General features: G+C 48.9%; 1 protein-coding gene across 4 annotated transcripts in view; it reads left to right on the top strand.

Annotated features, from left to right (window-relative positions):
* The window catches only part of ASTN1 (astrotactin 1), a 300,822-nt gene extending 278,956 nt beyond the window's left edge, over positions 1 to 21,866 (top strand). For all 4 annotated transcript variants that reach the window (XM_026001246.2, XM_072733094.1, XM_072733093.1 and 1 more), the window contains exons 21-23: positions 4,100 to 4,200; positions 14,164 to 14,347; positions 18,233 to 21,866. In XM_026001246.2, the coding sequence (XP_025857031.1) occupies positions 4,100 to 4,200; positions 14,164 to 14,347; positions 18,233 to 18,470 (523 nt within the window). In that variant the 3' untranslated portion in view covers positions 18,471 to 21,866. The remainder of the gene's footprint in view (positions 1 to 4,099; positions 4,201 to 14,163; positions 14,348 to 18,232) is intronic.
* The last annotated feature ends 1,274 nt before the right edge of the window (positions 21,867 to 23,140 follow it).

The raw sequence follows: 23,140 nt of genomic DNA, 5'->3' as shown, positions 1-23,140 counted from the left end.
ACACACTCTCTCACCCACCTACCCCCACACACACTCTCACCCACCCACACTCTCTCACCCCCCCCACACACACTCTCTCACCCACCCACTCTCTCTCATCCACCCCTCCACACACACACACACACACTCACACACTCACACCCACATGCTCTCTCACATCCCATGCACATACTCTCACACACACACTCTCACCCACCCACACTCTCTCACCCCCCCCCGCACACACACTCTCTCACCCACCCACTCTCTCTCATCCACCCCTCCACACACACACACACTCACACACTCACACCCCACATGCTCTCTCACACCCCATGCACATACTCTCACACACACTCACCCACCCCCCCCACACACACACACTCTCACACACTCACACCCCACATGCTCTCTCACACCCCATGCGCATACTCTCACACACACTCACCCACCCACCCTCACACACTCACACCCACATGCTCTCTCACATCCCATGCACATACTCTCACACACACACTCTCACATACCCACACACTTTCACACCCACACACTCCCTCACACACACACACACACTCACATACCCACACACCCCACACACTTTCACACCCACACACTCCCTCACACCCACACACACACACACACACACACCCTACACACTCTCACCACCCCACCCCACCCACATACACACACCATATAGGTGTCATCCCACAGACTCTAACAACAGGCTGAACAACCCAGCCAGGTGTCAGTGGAAAGGGCCCAGAAGCCTCGAGCTAGCATTAAATGTCCTTCCACATTAGCCCTCCAGCTTAGGGGTAGGCCTCGTCTCTTCCGCCCAGTCATTGCAGCTAGCCTTCTTGCTGTCCTACCAGTGCTCGATGGTGGAAACTATAATGCTGACAAGGAACGGAGCAGCCCTTCTGGAAGGGATGGCACATGCCTCTTTCCCCGTGGAAGTATGTAAAGTGCTCCCTGGGTTTTTATAGTAAAAGTCAGCTGGCTGCCATCAGCGTCCCTCCAGGACCTACAGAGCCAGCCCACCAAGGAATGGCCCTTAGGATAAGCAGCATCTCTACTTAGAAGGTTATGGGAAGCATTTTCTTTCCTGATACCTTGCTTTGCTACTCAAGGTACCAAGGGCTCAGGACCCTACATTTTGTACTAATTGCCCCATCAGAGTACTGCAAGAATTCACTTAAGTACCGGCGTTTTCGTGCCAGCTCATGATCCGATAGAGTTAGTGGGGAGCTTACAGTGAGGAGGGTCCAGAGGGGTCCAGAGGGGTGCGAGCAACTGGGGTGTGGGGACGGCTCATCCCGTCCCAGGCCCTGGGGCAGAGGGTCCCTCTGATAGCCAGTTTGGTGCCTGACTCTTAGAACATTTCTCGTCACAGACCAGGGACTCTGCTAATGTAGTGGCTGGAACCCGGCCACAGACTGTCTAGGGCAGGGGATGTTAGACATACAGGTAGGCAGCATCACATGAGGTTCCAGTCCTGGCTGTGCTCAGGAGCCTTCTGGAAGGTGGAGAGGAAAAGTGAGGCAGAGCCATCTCACAGGGCATAGGCCACCAGGCAGGCCGACTCTCAGCCCAGGGCGGGGGCTCAGGGGCGCAGGGGTGCAGGGGCACCTGAGCGGGGCTCCGACATGTGGCAGGGGAGGAGTGAAGGAAGAGAACCAGGGGTGAGATGGGGCACGGGGCTGGCCAGCTAGCAGCTCTGTGCCTGGGGTGGGGCCCAGGAGAGAACAGGGCTTGCTGTCTCCCGACTCTGATGAGAACTGCCTGCCGGAAGCAGAGTCAGGACATGGTCTGCAACAAAGGTCAAGTGGCCCGCCTCTGAGCGGGGAGACAGACTTCCTCCACATCAGGGTCTCCTGTGAGAGAAGGGGGCTCACTCAGACCCCGGGGGCAGGCTCAGCAAGGCTTGCAGGACAGTGGCCATCCTTGGACGCTCCCCCAGCACTCCAGCTTCTTGGAGGGGGCACGGGTGTGGGAGGGGGAACTTGGCCCATGCGTGAGAATCCCAGACTGCATGCGCAGGTGTGCGGCCTGCCCTGGGTGCCCCTGGGCCCGTTCCTGAGAACCTAAGCTGCAGACAGCCTGGAGTAGGTGGGCAGAGGAGGGAGTTAGACCTGAGCTGAGACCTGGGTTGTAGGACGGATCTCAGAAGCAAAGCAGGGTCCAGACAGGTGGATCGGATGCCCCAGGTTCAGGTTTGGTGGCCTCCATCACAGTTCTAGAAACAGTACAGGCTGCTCAGGTGTGCGAATGTGCCAGATAATAAGACACTTCGAGGGCTGCCACTGCCAGGGGTCCAGGCAGCCCCTGGGAAGCTGTGTGGGGCTGCTATGCTACAGAGCCCACTCAGACCTAGGAGGAGAGAGGTGGTGGGAGAGGAAAGTAGCAGGGGGTGGAATTTGGACCAAGGTCACGGGTGGGAGGGAGGGTTAGTACCAGGCAAGAAGGTCAATCTGAACTAAGGAGCAGAGGCCAGTGGATTGGACTGAGCCACCTTGTGTAGGTAGGAGGGCAAGCCCAGCACTGGCCCTGCCTTGACTGACAGCCAAGAGGCCAGGCAGTCCTGTGGTGTCCCCAGGTGTGGTCCTAGCCCTGCCCCCAGGCAGGCCATCACATTCTCAGTTCCTGTGGGAGGCCGCCTGCCTGTAGGAGGTGCCTGAGATTGCAGCTTGAGGACTGGGGATGCCAGGGGGTGGGATGGCGGTGCACAGATCTTTGGACCCAGCCTCCTCTGGCCTTCTCCACGGGGAGGGAATTGTAGATGCACTTTTCTCTGCTAACAGAGACTCACAAGGCAATTTCCGAGTCTTTTCTATCTCATTCAAGCCGCCGGTCTGAGGCTTAGCCAACACTGACCCTGGCCACTTCATCTCTGGGCACCTCTCTTGCTGACATCTGTCTTCCTCCCTGGAGCTCTGCCACAAGGAAAAAAAATCCAGACTTGCCAATAAATGCAGCCTCCCGTGGCCATACCATAAGAGAGACAGGGACAAGAGAAGCAGCAGTAGTGATTTTCTGTAGAGTCTTAGAGTCCTTAGAGTTCTTAGAGTCCCCGGGGCACCGGGCTGGAGATTATTGCATGGTTATCGTCAAATTCCTCTGTGAGTAGCAGAACCTGGAATTCTGTCTTTCCCTCCATCCAGCTCCGTCACCCAAGGGCACATGCCATGTGCAAAAGCCAGGTCTTTATCCTCCTCCCGGGAGGGCTCCTCTCAATGGCAGGGGTGGCATAGCATTCCGTCTCGGGGCTCCTGGTCCTGGAACAAGCTGCATGTGGGAAGCAAAGCCCCCGGCCACAGGCAAGTCAGGACCCCTCAAGGCAGGCTCTTTGGCCTCTGACTTTTTCTTTTTTTACATTCGTTTTTGTTTAAGTTCGATTTGCCAACATACCCAGGTCTCTGACTTTCAAGGAGAACATGGCCCTCAGTCCTCTGTGTCAATATGTCAGCTGAGCACAAAGCAGGACAGAACAGAATCAGTATGTTTTATTGGGTTCCAGGTACTGAACTAGGTCTTTCTGTACATGAGTATCTCATTTCAGCTTCACAGTGACCTGCAAATGGTTTATGATCATCCCGTGTCACAGATAAGGGAGAAGAGAGCTCAGAGGAGTTAGCTGTAACTCCACATGGCCGGGAGTGGGGCGTGAGACCCAACCCAAACTTCTGACCCAAGTTGCTACAGATCCGTACTCCTTCCCTCGGCTCAGGTGCTATCAGGGTGCAAGTGGCATCAGACTCACCTAGAAGGCTTATTAGAACACCTCTAGAGTTTCAGGTTCGGTAGGTCTGGGGATGGGCCTGAGAATTTTCATTGCTACCAAGTACCCAGGTGATGCTGATACTGCCTGTCTGAGGACCCCATTTTGAGAACCACTGCTCTGTGCTCTGATGCTTGCCACCAGAGATATCAGGTTACAGCCCAGGACCCACCAGAAAGCTGTGAGAGGCTCCAGGCTGCACACGTTATGACCCGAGTGGTGGCAGCAAGCACTCGGAAAGTTGCAAGAGTGGCCAGGGGCAGATCAGCCCCAGCACAGCGTGGCTGCAGCCAGGGCCTCAGCTTCTCTCTGCTAATGACGCCCCCCCACCCCCTCTGCCAGGTTCACACTGTGGGGAGTCGACAACACCGGACGGCGCTCCAGGCCCAGTGATGTCATCGTGAAGACCCCTTGCCCTGTGGTGGATGATGTCAAAGCCCAAGGTAAGTGACACTGAGGCCAGCAGAGTCTGCAAAGGGATGTCCCAGGGACTTCCCCTCGCCTTGATGAAAGCAGGAGCAAGGGAATCAGAACAAGCTGGGTTTCAGCGGGAAGCAAGGAAAACTCAAGACCCAGCCCCGGAGTGGCACGTGTCGGGGATACTCCTCTACCTCTGCCTCTGGTGGAGATCCTCACCCTACCCCATCATTTCACACAGTCTGTGAGTCAGGGGGCTGGGAGGACTCACTGACGAAAGCCCCTGCCACACGCGGTAACACACCAGGCACTGAGCTTCATGGTGGAGCACTTGTGACCTCTGCCCTCAGGATTCTGATCAGGTCACTTACCCTCTTCATATGTGTGTGCGTACGTCAGAAAAGTTATTTTGAATTAAAACGTAGAAAGGGCTACAGATTTGATATTCATTACTATATCCCTCCCTACCGAAGATGTGCCCAAATCCTTTTTTTTTTTAAGGTTGTATTTATTTATTCATGAGAGACACAAAGAGAGAGAGGCAGAGACATAGGCAGAGGGAGAAGCAGCACCACCCCCCCAAGAGAGCCCAATGCGGGACTCGATCCCGGGACTCCAGGATCAGGCCCCGAGCCAAAGGCAGATGCTCAACCACTGAGCCACCCAGGTGCCCCAGGTGCCCAAATGCTTAATTCTGTATTTCCAAGTTACTGAGGACCAGTTTCTTGGTAAAGAATTGTCCCTCTTCGGTCCTTGTCACTTCAGAAGTTTGTCTTCCGTCAACATCTGTTGCATAAACAGCAGCTGGAGCTCCTTTCCTCACGATGCCCCCTGGTATGTCTTGATAGTGTCCTCTGCTCTGAAGCTCGTTACATGCCCTCCACGGCCAGGATGCAGCTGTCCCAGGCACCCCCTCTGCAGGGCTCTCACACCAAGTACGGTGCTCCCACCAACCACTGCTGGGTCTCCAGGGGAATGGGGCTGATTTGCCCATGAACAGAAACATCTGGCTGATGCTGGGAACTCAGGCTGTGCAAATTTCAGGAAGGGAAATGGTGTGGCCAAGCTGATTGCTGGCCCCTCAGGTCGCCTTTTACCTGGCTCCTGACTCCAGGTGTATTGGGCTGACCATGAGGGGTGCAAGCCCATAGTACTCAAGGGGTATGCGTGGCAATGCAAAAGCATGTTGACCATGCTCTCAGGAATAATAGTGACCAGGAATAATAGTGCCCTACCTGATTCTAGTACATGTCAACAGGGGGAAGAGTCATCAGGACCTACGTTACTTAAAATCACTGATGCTGTAGCACTTTACAGCTTCTGGAAGGATTCCCACATTTAGCGCCTCCTTTAACATGCATGGCACTGTTATTTTCAACTCTGGAATCTGATCATGTTAAGTCCCCTACTTAAAACTCTTTAATGGATTGCCGTTCTTGTGACAAAGACTAAAATACTTAACCTTCACATTATGACCTAAATGATGTGACCCTCACCCACTTTTCCAGCCTCTTCTTGTTCACTCTCCCCATCGATCTCTTCGTTTCAGCCTCACTGCCTCTCTCAGGCCCTCCTCACCATTCCCAGTCCTACTGGCCCTTTGCATATGCCTGTCTCACTACCTCAAATGCCCTTTACCCCCACTCCTGATTAACTGATCAGTTCCTCTCAGCCTACAGAATTGGGGTCAAGTGTCCCTTCCTTTGTACAGTCAAGAGGTCTCAGGCCACTGCTAGATGTCCTCACAGTATCATGTTACTTTCCTTCAGAACATTCATCTGTTATTGTAACCATGTGTCCAATATCTACCTCACTGGACAGCGAGCTCCAGGAGAGCAGAGTCTGGTTCGATTTACTCACTGTACTGTCCCTAGCACTTAGAAGGAAGGCAGCGTGGTGACTGACAGGTCACAGATAAACTTAGGCTCTGGAGTCAGACCATCCAGCTTCAGATTCCTGCTCTGCTATGTACTTGAGCAGCTTACTTCACCTCATGCCTCAGTTTACCACTCTGTAAAATGGGAGAAGGAATAATAGTGCCCTACCTGATTCTAGTAAGAATTAAATGAGTGAATGTAATTGAAGTATTTCTTTTTAAGTGCCCATCCCATAGTAACTGTTCAGTAAATGCTAGGGAATATACATTCTAAGATTGTGGCCTTCATGGTCAACCTGATAGAACCGGGGTTAGGGGCCATAAATGAGGTGATTCAAGGGTGCCAGTGATCTATTCAGCCACAGTATTTCCCTTATTAAAACCGGCTCAGCGTAGAATTCCAGCATCAGTGTCTCTGTTAATTTGAAAACGCTGCCCTTAACCAGACAGAGTCTACTTTCTAGTAGACCCAATAAGGATTTACTGAGTGGATAGAATACTGCCCCCATTTTGCAGATGCAGAAATTGAGATTCAGAGCCGAGTGAACAGCTGACCAGGATTATAAAGTGAGTGTTGAACGGAGTCACCATTCAGACTCATTATTTGACATTAATTTGCATTTTGCCTACAATGTTAAATTGATATTTAGAAGGTCATTGTGTAAAAGAGTGACACCCTTTCTTTGTCTCTGAATGAAGAAAAGACATACATTTAAAAGAAAGAAAAAAAAAGAGTGTTCAAGTCAGGTAGCAAAAAAATAATAATAATAATTCTCCCTTCCAGGATTGTTAGAATCCACTGGGATATTCCAGTGGAATGGAGACCTTTATTGTAAGACAGATGTGCTTCTCTCCAGAGTGAGTGCTGTCTGGCTTATAGGGTATAGACCAAATGACTTTTGAAGGTCTCGAAATCCCTTGATGATGAAAGCAGAGTGTGGGCTTGAAAACCCTCGGATGAGAGGCTGTCTGGAGAGGCCCAGGGGCACCCTCCTGTCATCATCTGTTGATTCCCTACTCCATGCCAGAGAGGAGCAGGTGATGAGAAGGTGCCCCAGCTATTTCTGTTTTGGACAATCTGCTTATGTCCTTGTCGGTGGCAGTGGGCATCTTGGACTTGCTTGCTACATAAGCAGCCGGCTGATGGGGCATCAGGGAGATGATTAGCAGGTAGATTTGCGGCACCGTGCTACCTGCAGAAATGGATGGACAGGCAGCGGCTCTGGAGTAATGAGTGACCAACATAGAGTAGCCTGCCTGGGACAGGCCACTATTCTATTTCTCTACAGAGAAATTACCCCCTTTGGGTTAATTCCAGCCCCCAACGTGCATCATGATGTGCTTCTGCCCACGTGGGCTCCCCAACAAAGAAGAGTGTCTGAAATCCCAGCAGAGCAGGAAAGTCAATTTAATGCTGAGAGAATGAGGTAGCATCCGCAGGTGCTTTCACTCTTCAGCCAGGAGGGAGTCCTGGACGGGCAAACATGCAGATTAATGAGGCGGACTATGTGAGGGGATCCTCACAAATTAATATAGTTCTAGCAGCTCTGCCGAAAAACCAGATGCTTTGCCTCCTTCAAACCCAGATGGTGATCATAAATATAACTCACTGGGGTCTGAGTTTAAACCTAATAACAAACGGGAATTAGCTCTTAAGTGACCCAGAACATGACCTCAGCTCCTAATTATCCAGCAGGAAGTCAGACTATTCCTTATATGAACACTTTTCCTAAACCAGATACTTCCTGTGAAGAATTTTACTACATCGTGACACCAAAGCCACTGAGCAAGTGAGTTTCTACCAGTGTTCTACTGAAAGCACCCTTCCCCGGGGAGAACAAGCTAGCGTCAGTGCTCAGACCAGCCTCGTCTCCAGGCTGGGGCATGGCGTTGTGAGAGTTCCCTGTGAAGCTTCACTAAATGAAGGCTAGCTCTCATCCATCACTCCCCCCACATCCATCTTTCTTTCCTGATGCCAAACATAAGTTCTTGTCCCTTCCTTCCTTTGCCGTTTGTTGAGCCCTGGGATAAGATTCTACAGAAAGAGCCATAATTAGACTCAGAATTTAGTTTCAACAATTGTGTAATGAGATTCCATAAATGCGTCAAATCATACAACATATGTTAAGCCCCAACTAAATACATGGTCTAGGTATTAGGGGACAAAACCCCTACCTTCCAGTTTCGGGTTTCAGTAAAGGTGACAAACTCCAGAAGACAGTAAAACAAATATTTCAGGTGGTGATGTGTGTTATGGAGACTGAGCAGCAGGGAAATGGGATACATAGTGCAGAGGGCAGAGTCTTAACTGGGAAGAGAGTAAAGGAGGCAGACATTCAGATACCTGGGGAGAAGATCATTCCAGATAGAGAAGCAGCAAGACAGAGAGGCCTGGTGTGTTTGAAGGTGAGAAAGGAAGTCCCTGTGGTGGAGAGGGATGGGGAGGAGAGAAGGTGAAGAGGAGCTCCCAAGGGCCATGGGGCGGATCATGTGGGACCCCAGTACAGGGATGGGGATTCCACGTGGGATGAAGAAGGGAAGCCCTGGAGCACTTCAAGCAGAAGAGGTACAAGATGAGCTTAGCATTTCACAGGATCATTCATCAGCTGTGCTGTGAGCCTGGACTCCAAGGAACAGATCTGAGATGGAAGTGGGGAGCCAAGGCTATGGCAGTGGCAGAGGTGAGAGGATGCTCATGAGAGAGGTGGTGAGAAGTGGTCTGGTTCTAAATTATTTTTCTGGTAGAACCAAAAGGATTCGTTGATGCCTTGGAGCAGGAGAGAAAGAAGTCACCCCCAAGGCAGCCCAAGCAGAACCACCCAGTTCAATGGCTTGTGACTATCCCCCGGCAGACCCCAACATCCTATATGAAGACAGAGAAGAGGCAAATGATGGAGGAAGTTGGGTGAGGGCCCAGGCCATGGGCGGTGTGGATTATGTCAGGTAGAGAAGGATGTCTATAGAGAGCTGATGCCTGGAGGTGGAGCTAGAAGACGTGGGGGCTGAAGGATAGATCTGATGGCAGGAAGAAGTACAGGAGGCTTGAAAGGAGGCTGTGTTCATGGTATGTAATACGGATATTTACCATTTCAAAGCTGGAGAAGGTCTCAGACGTGATGATTGACTCTTGGCGGCTGTTGCAGTGGGCGGCAGGGTGTCCCCTAGTCTTAAAGGGGTCTTTCATGTGGACAGTGAAGTGACTCAAAATGGTGATAAGAAATAAAGTGGAGAAGATGAACCAGATGCCAGAATTTTCCATGGATGAAGAATGGTCAGGAAGCGAGCAGAGGAAAATAGGAAGAGGCAGGTGAGTTTTTAAGGCAACAGGACTTTTCCACTTATATAGAAAGACAGTGAACTGCTTGCAGGAGGTCCTGAGGGGCTGAGAGCCTGGGGCATGGGAGGATTCCTCTGTGTGGGCAAACGCTGCAGGCAGGTGTCGGCCAACACAGGAACACGGAGAAAAGGAAGAGTGTTTGCAAAGGTCAAGGGTAAAAAGGGAGAGTTGTTTGCTATGTTGCTGGTCCCAGAGGAAGCAAGGAAAGTCTTGAGAGAAGAATTAGCGTAGAGCAGTGGCTCTCAAAGTGTGATCCAGACCAGCATTGGAACATGTTAGACAAATTCTCAGGTTCCACCTGAGATCTACTGGATCAGGAACTCTGGAGCAAGCCAACAATCCGTGCTTTCACAGGCCTTCCACGTGGAGAATCACGTTTGATTCCCGAGGCTGAGAGTCCTGGGTGTGAAGGCAGCACAGAGCAGCCTGGGGAGGGGCTGCCTGGGAAAGGGGTGGGCAGAGTCGGGGTCGGGTGGGGAGTGACCTCACTGTGTGGACAGCGCCAAGAGTGACAAGGAGAGAAGCCAGGTGGGATTCATTGCCCTCAGGTTTTCATAGGGAATTCTGTGGTCAGTTACTTCAGTTGGGGACACACTGAGGTTTCAGCCCTGTCCCAGCACTGATGAAAATGCTGACTTAGGACTTCCGTTTGGGGGAAGCTTTTGTCATAGCATCAAAGCCTTTAGAAGGCGTAGATACCTTCCAGGATTCTTAATTTCATAGTAGAAAGGGCAGCTGCTGCTGGGGCATAGAAAAGCTCACATCTGCCCCAAGAGTCACTCTTCTTATTCAAATCAGACTATCTGCCCGGTCTCTTGGACTCCTGTGTTTCAAGGTCTCTCTCTTGGCATTGGGGAAAGCATGATCTCGTGGAGAACCAGTAATAATTCATCATTGTCATAAATAATAATAATAATAATAATAATAATAATAATGAACATCTCCTGTTGTCTGGCTCGCCTCTCAACTCATCTTACTCCAAATTCTGTGGCTTATTTGCTCTTTTCAAATGTGCTGCCCATAGGCCGGGAGCTCTCTGCTGGCCTTGCTTCTCTCTGGCGTGCTCTTCCCCACATAGCCCTGCAGCTCATCTCCTCCCCTCTTCCAGCTTTTGGCCCCAGGGTCTTCTTTTCAATGATACCATCACGGCCACCCTGTTTAAAGTCCCAGTGCCCTGCACAACACTCCCATGCTCCCTTCTCCTGCCTGCCTTTCTCTCACCTCCTTACAGACCAGTATTTTACTGGTGATGTATATTGCTTGCTGAAATGCCTCCTACCCCTAGACTGTAAGTGCCTCCAGGTGAGGAATTTTGTCAGTTTCTCCCTGACGTAGCCCAAAGGCCTAGAAAAATGTCAAGCTCATGGTAAGCGCTCAGGAAAAATTGTATTGAGTGAATGAATAAATGGATGCTTATTGGGTCCAGACATTGTGCTAAAGAAAGGCTTTACTTTAATATCACTTTTAGTCTCACAATAATCTTGGAGGGTGTATATTATTCACCATCATTGAACAGGAAAGGAAACTAAGACCCAGAGAGGTTAAGTAACTGCCCAAAGCCACACAGCTAGTGTGGTGGAGCCCACCTTCATATGACGCCATGGTGCGGGTTCTTGACCATACCTCTGGGTCTGAGGGCTTCAGTGCCCACCCTGTTGGTTTATTCTGCTGCCTGAGAGGTACTGGTTCCTTTCTAATAACTAATAATTCAGCTTCCCTTTTCTGTAATGAAGCTACGCCTGTAGACTCCCTGCCATCCCTCCATTTACATTTTCACTATTCCTGTCATGTATTTTAAAGACAGGGAAGACAGATCCCTATTTTGGGTAGCCCAACACTTCTGTGAAGCTGAAAACTGGGTAAAATGAAAACTAAAAATACCTTGTATCCTGTTCCATTCTTTGAGTTAGTGACTTCTTGAGATGCTGTGAAAGCTAATGAAATGATATCTCTACATTTTTTCAGTGGAAATAGGAAGAACCAGAAATACTCATGCACTAGGAACCCAGCATATATCCTTCTGAATGTAGCATCCCATTTACTGATACAGGCTTATAAGCACACCCTGGAGTTAGATTATCTTGGTTTTAGGAGATTTACGGTGGCACCCAGGCCTTTCCCACCTGGTCACAGACACATGTGCTGCTGCCAGTGGGAAGCATCAGCCTTGGCTCTAGCTAGATATTACTAGATATTACAACAGCGTTATGAGATTAGTAAATACACCAGAAAACACCTTCTCAGCGGTCTTCACTCCTCTATGGTGATGGTTATAACCAGGGCCTGGGGTCTGGGATGCTACTTCCCACACTAGAAATAAGAACAGAGAGGTATCAACAAAAAAGACTGGGGCGGGGGGGGTAAGGAATCCCAGAATTTCCTATCTGGGCTCTGATCTGATAACCCACGTCTTTACTCCCCTGGTCTTTTATCTCTCAGTACATGTTCCCCTCCTCCCACTGAAAACAACACAGCTCTTAGATTAGTTCCCCAGCTTCTGACTCCAGAAACAACGAGGCCCCTGCATAGTTACCAGGACTCCCTCTTACTTGGCATCATCTATGGGCCAATTTAGGACAAGTCCTCTGCGAGAAACAGTTACTCCAGATTTGCATCTCCCAAGACTCTGCCTCTTGTATCTTAAATTGGCAAAACACTACCATCCCCTGAGCATTGGTACTAAAGAGCGATGGAGGGTAGGCCAGGTGGCTCAGCGGTTTAGCGCCGCCTTCAGTCCAGGGCCTGATCCCGGAGACCTGGGAACAAGTCCCACATCCTGCTTCTCCCTCTGCCTATGTCTGCCTCTCTCTCTCTCTCTCTCTCTCTCTCTCTCTCTGTCTCTCATGAATAAATAAATCAAATATTTTTAAAAAAAGAGCGATGGAAGATAGACATGGTTTTCGATCTTGACTCCAACTCACACTGGCTATACAGGTAGGTGACCTGGTCTCTCTCTGAACGTCCTCGTCTATAGGATAGGGACATTCTTTTCCATCTTGCAGCATTGGTTTGAGGACTGGAGTTCATATATGTAAGGTTCTTGCCAATTATTAAGCCATTAATAAGTAACTGAGTATCTTCATGTTCTACGGCACTGTCCACTTTATCTCTTGATTCCTTTTTAACAACCTAAGAATTTTAAAATCCTGAAAATCTAAATGAATTTCAAGGCTGAAGTTATTTATAATGTAGTTAAGGTGCTGGCTACAAGAGTTTGGTTGCTAAAGGACTGATATAGCTTGGGATGGAGAGTTATCCCTGGAAAGATCATGAATTAAAGATTCATTTAACTAACATTTTTTTTTAAATCTACTATGTTGTTTGGCCCTATGCTAGCCACTGAGAACATAGAAGAAGTAAGGTCTGGCTCCTGTCCTCATAGGCAATGGGCAAGATAGAAAAGCACAGAAATCATTGCAAGGTCTAGACAGAGTAGAGGTGGAAATTTTCTTCATTCCGACCCAGAAAACCCCTTCAACAATGACTTTATCATTACCAAGAGCCCTGAACTTGCTTGGAATTGTGACAGGGAATCAGGTTGCCATGCCTTTTGGCTAACAGGGGGTCTAGTGGGCAAAGCTCTGGCTTAGAAACCAATAGACTTAGTTTCTTCATCCCCAGATTTAACACTGGATTGGAGACAACGTTCTGCTCTCCAGATCTCAGTTCCCAGCTGTTGAGGAAGGAAATGTGAACAAATCTCCTTTCTGACAGGTTTAATATGAAAACATTTAATGATAAAGTGCTTCAAGCTCCATAGGAAAAAATGCCAAGGCTATACAAATTCATTGCCACTTTGCCACATCACCAAGTTCAGTCTTAGCAATGTATGCCTTGGAGGAGAAATATAAGAGTTATAAATTAAACTGAAAGATTACTCATTTGGAGTTGCAAGATGTACTGGATTCAGCTTCTGTGCTACCACAAATCTGCAAGCTTGTCTTCACATCTGGTTTGGGCAGCCCTAGTAAAGGCTCTGCACTCCTGCAGTCATGGGGCCAGGTGGCTTTTGGGACTGTGGCCACTCCCTGTTCTTCATGTTGCTCAGACATCACCTGACAGTCCTTCACTTCATCTCTGAGCCAAATTTCTGGCCCTTGCTGCCCAGGGCTTCCCTGTGTTTTTGCAGGACCCACTTGGTACCCAAGCATATATAACCTGGAAGTGCAGAGGAGCTAATGCCCCATGACGGCCGACATGAAAAGTCCCCACCAAGCAGTCAGAGATGGGAGCTGAGGATAAAGTCTGCCATTCTCCCTCTGGATGCACTGGTGGGGGAATCCAGTAGCTTCCCCTCCTGCAAAACATACCACCTGCTCCTCAGCACACTCCCTACATTCACTCAGCCTCGTTTCTCACCTCATTTCCTCTGTCCTCCCTCCAGCCTTCCCGGGATTGCACTTGCAATAAAGGATGAATCTGAGATTTTTTTGCCCCAGGCACTGTATTTTCAGGAAACATGGGTAGAGACAAAGAATATTATAACTGAAGTTGACCTCAGAGATATTCTATTTGAAGGTTTTTGTTTTATAGAAAAGAAAACCACAAGCGATGGGGCTGAAATAAAGTGAATTACTCAAACCACAGTCTCCAGGCTGCCAGTTCATGATACTTTAAGGAACATCACACACACACACACACACACACACACACACACACACATACATGTAAATACATATATATACACACATCAACATACATATACACACATATACGTTGCGTGTATACATACGTGTATTTAAAATGTTGTTTATTTGCCTTTTCTGCCCCCTTCAGAAATAGCAGACAAGATCTACAATCTCTTCAATGGCTATACCAGTGGGAAGGAGCAACAGACGGCCTATAACACCCTCCTGGATCTGGGTTCCCCCACCCTGCATCGAGTCCTCTACCATTATAACCAGCACTATGAGAGTTTTGGAGAATTCACCTGGAGGTGTGAGGATGAATTAGGTCCCAGGTAACCAAGAAACTCCATTGCTTCTTTTAAAGACCTCAGTTCTTTGAAATCCTGTACCTCCTCCACTATAATGCTGCACCATGAATTCACAAAGATTTCCCGGTGAGCTTAGGTGCTTCAAGAAGTAAGCCCTATGCTTTTACACAGCTCAGCTCATATAGATTAGTTTTGGATAAGCTGTATTTAAGTAGGGAAGTCATGAATACATTTCCTGAACTCTGAAAAAAGTCTTTGCCCTTGACCTGTTTTACCCACCTCTTTATCATGCTGACACAGCATTCTAAACTCTAAAAAATGGTAGGAGCTGGAGGCCTAGTCTCTTGTGAGAGGAAATTAGGAATTTTATTGAAGAGATTATCCAAAAATATTTATTGTGAATGAGCTTTGCATATACAATATGCACTATACAGACATATTTTCAGCTGAAGTGCACATCCTTTTGAAAGACAACATGGTGGTGGCAAGACCCACCTTGACATCTACCTTGGCCGAAGTAAGGACAGTATAGTGTTTGCCAGTGTCCCCTGGCCCTGAGGCTACAGCTTTTCAATACTCAGTGCCTACTGATTTTTGGTTCTACAACACAGCATTCTTGGAAGGAGAGGCACGAAGAATGTGTACAGACACCAAATTCATTTTGTTCCATTCATCATGGCTATATACTCCTGCTCCGAGAAGAACAGATTTCGGGGGAAATTTTGGAATTTTCAGATAGACTCAGAGAAAGAAACTTTTCACATGGAATGTTGGTGCCTATATATTCTTGAATTATTTAGAAATTCATAAAGAAAAAAAGGGGGGGAATACAAGCACTATTTTTAGAAAGAAGGAAAGAAAATGGAGAATCAACAAAATGGAATTCTCTGGCACTTAAAGAATTCTTACCCTCCTGCCAACAGGCTGCATGAAAGTATCACCCCAAAGCTGTCCCATCCATCTGAACTCTGATCAAACTGGTGGGAGACCCAGGATCAGTGAGGCTCTGATGACCTCTCCAAGAAGACCGTTGTTCAGGACATTCCCTCTTATTCTCTTACTGTTGAAAAAAGACGAAGTTTAGGATTATCTCCCAAAATACAGTGATTTCAAGTATAAGTTTAGGAAGAATCTTTCTGCATTCTATAAATTATTTCCTGCAGTTTATAAAGGTTGGTAGTCCTCGGGCAAACAGATGCCATAGCTATGGATGAAAACATAGCAGGAAATATATAAGGGACTTAGCATTTGTTTTGTCTCAGTTTCAGGGAAAAGCAAACCCCGTCTTAAAAAGTAGGTACCTATTAAGATATGTCCTCTGTGCCCTATATTGTATTACTCCTGTCCTCATTATTACTTAATGCCTAATATTATCCCCTCTCTCTGCCTCTCCCCCCGCCCCAGCTCCCTTCCCGCCTCGCTCTCCTCTCTCCCTGTTCCCTGCTCCCTGCTGCCCCTCTTCCCTTGCCTCCCTCCTTCTGACATTTATTGAGTATATATATACAGTTCTTGGTTAGGGAACATAAATGTCACAATTTGAATAGCACTAACATTGCATATATCATCTTGATTTCCAAGGGCATTAGGATCGCTTTTAAAATTTCTCTCTTGTAACTCAAGAGTCAGAAGGAAAATTGGTTAATAAAGAAAGTGAGCAGGGGAAGAAGTGTGGATCCCCCTGTAAAGTAAGGCAGGCTGCTGACTTGACATTCTCTTCCCAGAGTCTCCTCCCTGGAGGCCCTTTCATGTGTGATGGTGGTTTTTCTAGGCTGTATATTAGAAGACAGTGTGTAATTTCATTAGCTTCTGGAAGTCAAGTTTTACTTTCCAGTGTCATGGATCTCAGGGAGAACCACAGGAAAGGGTCAAGAAGCATCAACCCACTTTGGAGCTGGTCCTGAGAGTGAGCAGAAGAGAGTCTGTGGGCTATGGATTCCCCTCAGGCAGGCAGAAACGACCCCCCTCAGTTCAGTTATATCCATCCCCCTAATTTCATGGAGGCCTCCTGATGGACTTGAGGGTTGAAATACTTTGAGAACAACATTGGTTGTGTTGCTGCTAAGAAAGAAGCAGTCCACAGGCTGGGGGATGATCAAGGGTAACCCCAAATTAATTATTATTAAAACAGGCAAACAAACAAATAAAAGTGAGCTATGAAAGCAGCCACAAAATGTCCATGGGCTAATGGAATTCTTTCTTTTCCGGTGTCCTTGTTTGAGGATGATGCACATGCTGCCCTCATCCGCCCTTCACTCCCTCTCCCTTCACCTTCCAAGAATTTGTCAACACTCATGACATGCAGTGGGATAAATTAGGAGGAAGGGCCACCAAAGTCCCTGTTGCTGACGACTTTTGGAAGCCTGCGTGGCCAAACCGCAGAGGCCAACAGGCAGAGGAGGGGCCAGCTGCATGAGATACTGGGGGTGGGGGACGGGAGCAGGGTGAGTGTTTGACTTCCTGTGACATACCATTGGACTGGGAGAAAATGCGACTGCCCTCCCCTGACCTCACCCTCTTTCAGCCCGTGGAAGCTGCTGCTGAAGTTCCACACCTTTCCTCCAGCATCATCCCTGCGCCTCTCAGCACGTCCTCTCAGGAATGCAATGAGGTCACCCCTCCGGGTGGTCATGGCCAGACGGAAGGGGAGGAATGAAACGAATGTGCTTATTGTTCTTTAAAAGGTCATTCTCAGCCGAGTGCAGCAATTTCCATTTTCTGGAAAGAAATGTTGATTGAATTAGGAAAGAGTTGGTTCTTCACATGAGAAGCTATCCTCGCAGCTGATAAATGGCACAAGGATGCTGTTCACTGAGCTTCTCAGAATGGCATTTTACAACCTCCCCAGGGCTCCTTCAAAGAAGAGACACTCTGTGGGTCTCAGGGCGCTTATGGGTTTGAAGAACAAGAGGAACACAGCCGAGTAGGGGGTACACTGCTCCACCAACTCCTCCTAAGGGCCCAGCACCAGAGCCCGCCAGGCTGGCTGACAGTGTCCCTGCCTCTGACACCAGAAGTGGGCACGGGTGACAAGGCTGTGCACCCAGCAAGACGATTGCAGTGACAGTCCGAGGCCATCGGGCTCTCGTGCAGGCCCCAGCGTGTGCAAACTCGGAGCGACCTCGCTCTCCACTGCTCCTTTTTTCTCCCTGGAGGCCCGCGATGGCCCTCCTCTCCCCCTCCTCTTGATCAGGTCTCAGCAGCCTTGGCCTCCTGGCTTTCCAGAGGTGAAGGCCGAGTGGAGCCGGAGCTCACCTGGAGGCCAGTGAGGTCACGTGTGCCTCCAAGAGTCTGCACGTCCCCCCAGGAGCGGCCCCGCGTCAGCGTGCAGGGAGGGCATGCTGTCCTCACCCTTTTCACCGACACTCCATCCACACGGGCAGAATTAGTTACATTTGATACCCTCCAAAGTTCAATATATCAGCTGTTTCTGCTTAGTTGTTCTAAAATAGCCTTGAGAAGGGAAATATTCACTCAAACACGTTATTTGTCATTTAATGATGGTAAATTGCTGGCTGTAAAGAAAATGGATTTGATTTGTCTTTCAAAACTGCCAACTCTTTGATTTTAAAAGGGCATCCATTCCCACTAAAATATGAGTTCTTTTCTTTATTTTTCCTTATGGCATTTTGTTTCTTTCCTTCATTTCCATGCCTGTCCCACTTTGCACAGCCAGCCTATTCTTCTATCCATCCATCTGCCCATCCATCCATCCATCCATCCATCCATCCAACCATCCATTTGCTTGACAGATATTTATGGAAGACCCTCTGTTCTGAGTGCCCATGATAGAACAGGAAGCAGGGCACACCAGACTGCGCCCTCGGGGAGTTTAGAGTCTCACTCTAACAGTGCCTGTTTGCCCGCCTTCTCTTCTTGCTAATGTCAATGTCCTCCATGCTCAATCCATAGGAAAGCTGGCCTCATCCTTTCCCAGTTGGGGGATCTCAGCAGTTGGTGCAATGGCCTCCTCCAGGAACCCAAGATAAGCTTGCGACGTGGCTCCCTTAAGTACCTGGGCTGCCGCTACAGCGAGATCAAGCCCTACGGACTGGACTGGTCAGAGCTCAACCGAGACCTCAGGAAGACATGCGAGGAGCAGACCCTGAGCGTCCCTTACAACGACTATGGGGACAGCAAAGATATCTAGCGCCATGATGCCAGACGGTGGCTGCCAAAAGGAAGCAGGAAGAGAGGAGAGGAACATCTGGGTTGGTCTGTGGATTTTTAATATTTTTTAATGGAACATTAAAACCTCTAAACCAGGGAGAGACAATATCTAAACCAGGGAGAAATTGACCCTCGCTCCCTGTAGAACTTCTTTGGTATGACATTCTCCATCTGCATGATCAGTAGACCTGCCAACCAGCAGCCTCATGCAGTGCCATTTCTCTTTAGGGGATTATTTGGGGGCTTGTTTGACAGTTGATTTGTTTCATTTTTTTTCTCCCCAAGAGATTCATCACAATGCTCAAGAGTTCTCTCATGCTTCCCATGAAAGGTCTATCAGGTTGAGGCATCCTGGGCTCAACTGAGTCCCTTACAACTGGGGACAGAAATGAGGTCAGAAAGCCACCAGACTGGCCTCAGGCCCCAGCCTCAAGCATTCCTCAGGAAGCATCTCACTCTGGGAGCCTAAGCTCTGCTCACAGAGAAAGATGACCACGGGAAAATTGGGAGGGTGACCTCTGTTAGGCCTCATGGCTACCCCCAGGCCTTTCTGTTGCTCAATTCACACCTCACAGATGAACCAAGCCTCGGATATGGGTCCCAGCTGGCCTTTGGGATTTTTAGGTCCTCACCCATTTTAAGACAGGATTGGGATGAAATCTCCCTCTGGCAGATCTCTGCCTCTCCTCCAAACAGTATGATATCTTTAGGAGGCAACAAAACTCTACCTGTCAGATGCACCTTCAAAACAGTCTACTGGGAAACTAGGGAGTTAGCAGTCACATTCTAGAAAAGAAGTAGAGTTGATTGTTCTAAAAACTCCCGTGCCTCAAGATGATGTTCTCCAGACCACCAGTGTACATGGCATTCCTGGATTCTCTTTAGTGCCCACATCACTCACCCTGGACAGTGAAGGCTTGGCCGATGCCTCCTCCGGTCCAGGAGGAGCTGATATGAGACCTCCGTGTCAGTGTTTCAGTGAACTAAAGCTATTACTGATCACAAAACACTAGTGTCCATTTCTCCCTTGCTAAATTTGCTTAATTATGTTGCTAGTTTTGCACATCCTTTCTCTGGATGGCCATCCACAGGAGAATGCCTCTGTTTTCACCTCCCGTCTAGCTGCCAGAAGTAGCAGAGGTTCTGTGTGGGCAAGCCCCCTGACCACAAGTAGGGTCTGGGCCCTTGCTTCCGCCCACCATCCCAGTGCCATTGCCATGGCTGTAAGTGGTGGCCCAGCTGATAGGAAGCCCAGCCTTCCCACAAGAGCTCTGAGGGCCATGTGGCCCAGCAACGGCCTTAGCTGTCCTCACACACCTCAGAGGACTGAACACACACTCTCAGCCACCCTGCCTTTGACCAGGGCTCCTCGTTTGGCAGCACGAGAGAAAGGTCAGGAAAGAGAGGCAGGATCTATATTGAACTATATTGATTATGTTCTAAACAGTCATGACAGATCACATGTACCAGACGCTACTCTGAGCACTTCACAGGTCACCCATGACAGTCCTCACAACAGCACCCCCGCACCCCCGCCACCAAGGAAGTGCTATTCTTGGCTCCACTTCAGTGATGGGGAACCTGAGGCAAGGAGCGGTCACACAGCTTGCCCAAATGCCTCCTCTACCCCCATCTGGGCCTCAATACGAATTCAGGCTGTTGGACTCTGGAGTTATCTGCCTCGAGCCTATGCCAGTGTGCCTGTAGCATGCCGCTGTCCCATCTCTGAGCTCCACAGGGACCTGGCTAGGCAGCTGTCCCTGCGCCAGGCCCGCCTTGGACAGAGGTGCCCACAGTACATCCCTATCCCCACAGCTAGAGCACCCTTTGGGACTGCCAGGTCTGATGGGTGAGCAGCCCCCCCAGGGGCCAGGGAGCAGAGCCTGGGGAAGACTGCAAGTCCAGGTCGCCTGGCTCCCCTCCCTGCTCCTTTCCATAGACAGCCTGGAAGATTCATCTGGCATTCTGGAATGGACCTGCCTCCGAAATGCCTCCACTTCCAGAGCGAAAGCCCACAGAGACCTCGGCCTTCCCACCGCGGTGAGTGCAGGGCCTCGGGTAAAAGGCCTAAAGGGACATCCCTGACCGGCAGCGTAGAGGCCCTGCCACAGGCAGCAGGAGCCCAGGCAGCGGGCCAGGCCGAGGGAAGCACGGTCTATGCTGCTGCTGTCTTGGCCCCGCCGCCCCCGTTTTCAGATCTGCCCAGAACACCTGCTCCATGGTGCACAGAGGGAGGCTGTGCTGCCTTCCTGCCCTCTCCTGCAGAGCGAGGACAGAGAGTGGCGTCAGGGTCACCCTTCTTCATCCCCTCCTTCCCTTTTATTAACATAAAGGAGGCTCATTCTCTCCCAGTCTCCTCTCTGTCCCCCAAGCCCCTCCAGCTTTTCATCCATTTTATCTCTTTCTTCTCCGGGCCCACCCTTCCTCCTTCATCCTTTCCTTCTCCATGACTCTCTTCCTCCCTGCCTGTCCCCTGTGTCCCCTCATGGCACATGTGCCTGCATGCACACACCTGCATTATACACAACACACACATTATACACATACATACATATACACACTATACACACGTTGTACACACACAACATACACATACACATTGCACACACATATCCACATTCACTATGCACACAGCAACCTACACTGTACACCTACATCACACACACATTATATACACACACTGTACACACTATACACACATGCATTATACACACACTACATACACATACACTGTAACACGGTACACACATACTATACACACAGCCTCTATGGCTGGGTCCCGTGGACTGTCAGTACTTACTTTTCAAGTAAGGCCAATATGAGTGAGGCAGGAGTCAGTGTTTTAAGTTCCTTTGAGGATTTAACTGCAGGATTTGGCCCTGGGAAGACACCATTGGTCACACCCTGATGACAGTTCCCAGAGCTTGCCTGGAGGGACCTATCCTGACTAAAAAAGGTGACAGTACTAGACCAGTATTAAACCTCAAACCTCCAAGCTGCCAAACAGGTCTTAGGGAGTCACTTATACCCACCACATGCACCCAGCTCTGGGCTCCCCACAAGACCACGGTGTTTCCTCTTGAACATATGTGACCTCCCCGGAATAGCATTAGACCTTTAACTGAGTATGTGACTATTTTCCACAGTTTGGTCCATTTGTTATTTTTAGTTAAGCACACTTCTTGATACTCAAATGTTCTATTAAAAAAAAACTGAGCGTGAAGAAACCCCACTTTCTGACCATAGAAGGAAGAACAGATATAATGTGACCAATTTCAGGTGTAACAGTATTGTTTCAAAGAGAATTATTCTACGAGTATAAAAACAAAAACATGGAATAATCAACTAAATAATAAACAAAGCTGTTAGTAAGTGTCAGGTGTGTGGATGTTACTGTGTGTCTTCTGAGAATTCAAATGATCTGGTTGGACTCATGGGATGGGGACAGTACCAGTCTAAATGGTCAGATGCCAGATAGGCTTATAGCCTGTCATCCTAACTAAAAAAAAAAAAAAAAAAAAAAATGCAAATTCTAAACATGTTGTTAGTAGTAATGGTTCTCATCCTCTCTATCACCATCCAGACAATTAGCGATGAAATGTATTGAGTGCGTATCTGCTGTATTTCCCACACAATGTGCAGTGCCAAGGGTATGCCAGTGAGTCAGACAAGCTCATTCTTCATCACAGAACCTGGCATTTTACAGGGAAAGGGAGACATCAAGTGCATCATTACGAGGGTGAAGAGAACCAAGGCAGAGAAGCACAGGTCAATGGGAGTCACTAAAATTGATCTTTGGGCGTCTCAGGCAAATGTTGCAGAAGGCCCCCCCTGACACCTTCCTGTCTTGTACTCCGTAGAGGCATTTGGGTTAGGCTGGCTCTTGTGAAATGCTTCGTGCTGGGCAGCCCAAGCATTCAACCACTTTTGTCCTCTCTACCATGTGACTTGAAATAGAGGTTCTCTCTGCTGCCACCAAAACATGTGAGTCCCTTTATCCTCAAAACCCAGAGATGAAGTACCTGCACGCTCAGTGGGCCTTCTTGCAAAGTAATGATGAGAGTACTTTTCCCCACGCAAGCAGGGACTACTCAAAGGTGAGCACTGTGACGGTCTTAAAATGTGACCACAAATTCTTTGAAACCCTTCCCCTCTAGAAGTGTGTTCTACTGTCTCTCCCCTTGAATCTGGGCAGGGCAGTGACTATTTTAAACCAATAAATGGTGATGGAAGTGACACTATGTGACTTCCCAGTCTGAGTCCAGAAGGCCTTGGGGCTTCTGCCTCCTTCCCTGGAACTCTTGCTCTCAGAGCTCTGAGCCATCACAGAAGAAATCTGAGGCCACCATGCTGGAGAGGTCACATGTCAGCCCTGTGGTCCACAGTTCCAGCTGAGGCAGCCTTCTAGACATTCCTGCTGAGGCACCAGACACGTGACTGAAGCTGTTGGACCCTCAAGAGTAGTCTCTCTGCCAGCTGCATACCACCCAGCAACTTCTATCAATGTCACATGGAAGAGAAGAATCACCCTGCCAAGGCTTGACTGAATTCCTGACCCCGGAATTATGCAACATAATAAAACAGTTATTGTTTTAAGCCGCTAAGGGGGTCTGCTAAATAAAGGGGATCTGATCAGGGCCAAAAAAGTCT

Source organism: Vulpes vulpes, chromosome 13 (assembly GCF_048418805.1).
Source record: "Vulpes vulpes isolate BD-2025 chromosome 13, VulVul3, whole genome shotgun sequence".
In the NCBI taxonomy this organism is placed as follows: Eukaryota; Metazoa; Chordata; class Mammalia; order Carnivora; family Canidae; genus Vulpes; species Vulpes vulpes.
This window is presented reverse-complemented; position numbering and strand designations above follow the sequence as displayed.